The 6,000-nt window shown below is 25.3% G+C and overlaps 1 protein-coding gene across 1 annotated transcript in view; it reads right to left on the bottom strand.

Annotated features, from left to right (window-relative positions):
• LOC122271175 (fap1 adhesin-like) overlaps positions 1-6,000 on the bottom strand; it is a 46,598-nt gene that overhangs the window by 17,947 nt on the left and 22,651 nt on the right. Inside the window, exon 7 of the mRNA XM_043051541.1 lies at positions 5,928-5,991. Coding sequence (XP_042907475.1) covers positions 5,928-5,991 — 64 coding nt within the window. The remainder of the gene's footprint in view (positions 1-5,927; positions 5,992-6,000) is intronic.

Below are 6,000 nucleotides of genomic sequence, written 5' to 3'. Positions count from 1 at the left end.
AATAAACCCTTCCCAGGGCAGAAAACAAGAAAGATGGATGTAAACGAATTAAGTTTTGTCTTCGGCAGACGATTCTCCCATTATTCGTCCGAAATTAATATTCTGCGTTCAGCAATAAAGGCTAAATACCAAATATTTGTATGCTGCATCTCTAATTTAAAAGCAGCAATTGTTGTTTATTTTTTAAAATTTAATTTTTTTAATTAAAATTTTACAGTGTTGAGCATAATCTTGTATGTCTTTACAATTTAAAAACTCCTTGAAAAAGTTTTTTTATGCAATAACGGACCCTATTTGCACAAATTCATAAAAGCGGACCCTGGTTGAAAGAATGTGAGTAATTTTTTTCACAATTTCACGAAAAACGGACCTTTCACAAAATGTCTGGACAGAACCCTGGCAACTGTACATTTCCATGACATTTTTGTTGGTTCTCGGGCATATACTATTGAAACAATTTTTTTTATGTTGGGCCATCAGTCCGAATTTCTATATTCGGATGATGGTTACTTATGCCATCAAAATTATAATTTTTGATAATGGAATGATTGACGGTTTGCATCAAGCTTATGTGGGTCTTATCAACGGATAACAAAACATTTTGACTTGGATATGTACAGTCACTGGTCACGTTATTAAACGCACTCTAAGACTCTAAGCAAAATCTTAATTATCAGGTGCAATTATGCAATTTCATTCTTTTTACGAGACTGAAATCGGTTTGCACTTGCGCGAATCGTATTGGTTAAATTAAACGATATATAATATAAATTCGACCATTGGATAAATTAAACAACATATTATGTAAATATAGAATACTTATTATATCAGGTAGTATATTCAGGGTGGCCACTCAAATCAGGTTAGAAATTTCCCTGATTTTTCCAGTAAAAATCTTAAAATTTCCAGCTCAGTGTTTTTTTTTCTTTTAAAGTGTAGGTGGGTACAAGAAAAGTTTCAATACTATAAGGTATTTTACTTAAAATGTTATTTTTTTTAATATATCAACTTGAATAGATATGGAGGAAACAATATGTTTAGTTTGCAGAAAATAATGCTTTTAATGAATAATTTTTTTAAAAAAGAGTTAAGTAGTTTTTGCACAAAATGAATATCAAAATAGCAAATTCAGAGTGACAAAAAAGCCTTGGAAAAATACTGTTTAATATATTTTCATTAAGCAAAAGAAAAAAATTCCAGGCGATTGTACATCGATAAATTTGTATATTTATTTACATTTATAGTTATATTTATTACATTTAGAGCCATTTTATAATGTGTTTTATCCAAAGAGTGCTCTTGATAAAATTCATTAATATAATTTTCTTGAAATTAATGTCTAATATCAAATGTTTAGATAATGTTGTTTGTTTTGAATTAGCATTATTTTTCATGAGATATTCAGTGTCTGCAAATGCTAAATTGTCAAATTTCTTGTTGCATATTCTATAGAAAAAAACTAGGTAAAATTCTTTAAATTTTACTCTTTCTTTTTTCTTATTTGAAATTAGAATATTTAAAGAATTACAATCTAACCACATGGTTTTCTTAGTTTAGATTAGCTAATTTTTTTGTTTTGTTTTTACAACTGGGTAATTCCATGATGTCGGGCCTAAAATATGAACATAAATTTCTTTTAAAAAAAACTATCTCATAAAACATAAGTTTATAATCATCAAAATTTTTATACTAAATATTTAGTACATCATAATCTATCGAAAAACAATTTGCTTAATAAAAACTGATTATAAGTTCAAATTAAAATGCATTAAATTGTTGGTGTCGGATGAAAATTGCAAGAAAGCAAAAAATTATTACTCATATACAAATTGTCCAAACTGTTTGAATTTGTTTGTAATTTGTTGTAAACTTGACAGAATTTTGAAGTTGATATTTGAATAAAAAATTTTATGCAATTCTTAGCTTGTAAAAGATGACAAATAATTAATTTCAAATTATTTTACTTCAGAGTCAGGTGTAAATTTTTCAAGTTGGATATAAATTTAAGTTAATGATAACCATTATAATGACTGAAAATTACTTTTATTTTAATCTTAAAACTATTAACATTATTTTTCAATTAAATAGCTTCTTTAAATTTAAATTGTCTCCTATTTCCTGTTGGAATGGATGGATCAATATGTTTTATAATGTATATGTTTTTCATTTATAATATATATGTTTTTTATCTTGTAACAGTTAGTTGAAAAATCACTCATTTTAATTTTAACTGTGCAACAAATAATAATAACAATGTAAATAGAACTATATTTAAACAATATTTCCTTAAATTTAATACTTTTAAAAATCCTGGAATAAAACAACTGTTGCTATTTTTCTTTCTTTTTTTAAAAAAAATTAGGAAAAAATGCCAATAAAGTTTCATTATTTTTATATACAATAAAAAAATAGTTTGAAAGAATTTCACTGTATATTAAGGAACAAGCAAACAAAAATAAAAAAATAAATAAAACAGTTTTTTATTCAGGGTGGCCACTCAAATCAGGTTTCAAATTTCCCTGATTTTTCCAGTAAAATTCTTACAATTTCCAGGTCAGCATGTTTTTTTTACCTGCTTAAGTGTAGTATAGGTACAAGAAAAGTGACAATATTAGTGTATTAGTCAATATAATAGTGCAATATTTCATTTCAAATTTTATTTTTTTAATATATCATCCGGAATAAATGTGGAGGAAGCAATATGTTTAACTTGCAGAAAATAACGCTTTTAATGAATAAATTTTCAAATTTAAATTTAAATTTTTTTTAAAGTTTTAAATAGTTTTTGCACAAAATGTAGCAAATAGCAATGACCCAAAACAACCTTGGATGAGTACCGTTTAACATATTTCAATCAAGCGGATGAAAATAATTCCAGGTGATTAGAAACCAATAAATTTTTATATTTATTTACACTTCAATATAGAGCCATTTTATACTGTATTTTATACAAACAGTGCTCTTTATAGAATTCATTGAAATAATTTTCTTTAAACCAATAACATAAGTCAAATGTTTAAATAATGTTGTTTGTTTCAAATTACCACTATTATTTTAAGACATATTCAGTATTTGTAAAGGAAAAATTGTCAATTGCCTGTTGCATATTCTATTGAAAAAAAACTAGATAAAATTCTTTAACTTTTATTCTTTTTTTTTCACTTTCTTAATGGAAATTAGAAAATATTAAGAATTCCAATCTAACATGGTTTCCTAGTTTAGATGAGTTAATTGGTTTTGTTTTTACATCTGGGCAATTTCATGGTGTCGGAAAAAAGTTAACATTAATTTCTTAGAAAAACTATCTTATAAAACAAAAGTTTATAATCATCAAATTTTTACTTTAAATATTTAGTATATCATAGCCTAACGAAAAAAAAAAAATTTTTTTTATAAAAACTGATTATTATAAGTTCAAATTAAATGGATTAAATTGTTGCTGTCGGATGTGAATCGCTCGAAAGCAAAAAAATTATTACTAATTTACAAATTGTCTAAACGGTGTGAATTTTTTTATAATTTAAATGTAAACTTGACTGAATTTTGAAGCAGACATTTGAATAAAAAATTCTATGCAGTTGTTTTTGAAATATGATACATAATTAATTTGAAATTTTTTACTTCAGTGTCAAAGTAAATTTCTCAAATTGGATAGAAATTTAAGTTAATGATAACCATTATATTGACTGAAAATTACTTTAATTTTAATCTTAATGATACAAATATTATTTTTTAAATAAATAGCTTCTTTAAATTTAAATTGTCCTCTATTTCCTGTTGTAATGGTCAGATTAATATGTTTTATAACATTTTCCATTTTATAAAAGTTAGTTGAAAAATCACTCATTTTAACTATGGTGTTAAAATGAGTGATTGAAATTCAAATGTAACTCATTTAACGTATATTAACAACAGTGTAATATATTAACATCAATGTAATATATTAAAATAAATAAAACTCACATTTAAGCAATATTTTCCTAAATTTAATCATTTTAAAAATCATGGAATTAAAACTGAGTAAAATGCTGAAATAAAATTAAAAATAAAATTGAAACTGAGATGTATACCTCAAATAAATAAATAAAATTAAATTTAAAAAAAATATGATAAAACTTCATTGACCAATTTTAAGCTATAATATAAATAACTTTAAGTACAGCATAGTTTCAAAAATTTTATTAGGTTACTGAGGTGAAATATATTGTTGTCAATTAACCTTAAGGAATATTTATATTGCTTCTCTTCATATTTTACTTCATTTCATATAGAAAAGGTGAAATAAGAGATGAAAATAAATAAAAACAAATGTAATGAAAAGCAGTGGTGTCTGACTGAGTGGTGTGTAAAAATAAATTTATTTAAAATAAAAATATTTATTATTATTAAAATCTTGCTTTAAACAGAAAAAATAATTTGATTATATTAAATCCTAGTGCTACAGTACAATTAATTATGTATTTTGGTGTTACACGTAAAAGATCAAAAGTGCATCTTGAGAATTTTTTTGTAAATCAAAATGAGAAACGTTTCTACATATTTGTGTCAGAGAACCTGTTTTGTTATAGTTTACTTTAATTAGTATTCTTTCATTTTCTATTATTAGTGTGAATTTTTCAAAAAAAAAAAACTGGACTTTGTTAAAGATTCCCTTACCATGGTTTAAAATTTCAAATGATGTTGCCCTTCATTTAACAGCTCTATGACTTATTGAAAACTGATATTTATAAGATAAAAATCATTATTTCTAAATCTTCAGTTTTTTACCTTGGAAAGGATACTTAGTTTACTTAATATTAAGTTTGAAATATTTGTCATCTGGTTGCAGTGCAGAACAAAGGAACAAAGTTTTGTTTATCTTCTTTCTAATAAACAAATATAAATATTTTTTTCCCATTCAAAGTTAATATATCATTTAACATGTTTTCCATACATTCCTTGGTTTTTGCCAGCTTTTTAGGTTTAAAGGAGAAACAATTTCGGAAATATCAAAATAAAAGTTATCATGAAATCCAGAAAATCAGCATCAATGCAACAATTGTAACAATTTTGCTATTAGCGATTGGCTGGCTTTGCTGAGAAAAATGATTCATTGTGCAAAAACTTTCAGAAAAAGAGTGCAAGAAAAAATCTCTTAATTATAACTAATTATTTTTTGGAGAATTTTATAAAGTTAAAAATACTAAAACATTTTGAATAATTTTGTTAAAAGAAAAAAATACCCCCAAAGCATCGGAACAAACTTTAACAATTAATGAATTCAGCCCACAGACTAAAAGTAGATTTTTTTAAAAAATGCTACTTTTATAAACAAAAGCAAATATCCTAATCCTTTCTTCCACATTTTTGCCTTTCTTAAACTGCATAGTCCCATAATCTCCAAAGAGGTCAAAGATTTCTCCATTCATTTCCCCACATAAGAGAGTTTGAAATGGCATTCTAGTTCAGCAGGGTAATAATGAAGAGAATTTTTATGCAAGAAAAGTATTGCTGAGTTGATGACATTTAAACTTTTTTATGATAAATTTACGTCTAAATAAAAGTGGTAAAATAATTTAAATTAAAAGAAAAATTCCAACCTTTCCCTGATTTTTCCAGGTTTTCATCCCAATTTCCCCGACTTTTCCAGGTTTTTCTAGTATAAAAAAATTCCCTGATAATTCAGATTTTTTATAGACTTCCTATTTGTATTTATTTTTAAACGTATTGCATTACAAATATTAACCAATTAATACACGAGCGTAAAGAAGTGCCCAAACCGGCATAAAAATAATAAAGCTATATAGGTATCACCAGATAATTAAGATTTTACATGGAATCTTACAGTGCGTCTAATAACTTGGCCAGGTTACTGTATATTATTTCCAAAAATTTCAATCCTTACAAATGAAAAGGACTCAAAGATCGAAACAGAAAATATGACTCACCTCGTCGGAATCGTCGGAGGGCTCGTGCTCACGTTTCCTAGAAGACAATCCAGCTGCCGGAATCCTTAAAAGA

The sequence above is a fragment of the Parasteatoda tepidariorum genome, chromosome 2 (assembly GCF_043381705.1).
Source record: "Parasteatoda tepidariorum isolate YZ-2023 chromosome 2, CAS_Ptep_4.0, whole genome shotgun sequence".
NCBI classification, from domain to species: Eukaryota; Metazoa; Arthropoda; class Arachnida; order Araneae; family Theridiidae; genus Parasteatoda; species Parasteatoda tepidariorum.
Note: the sequence above shows the minus strand (reverse complement) of the source record. Positions and strands in the feature narration are given on the sequence as shown.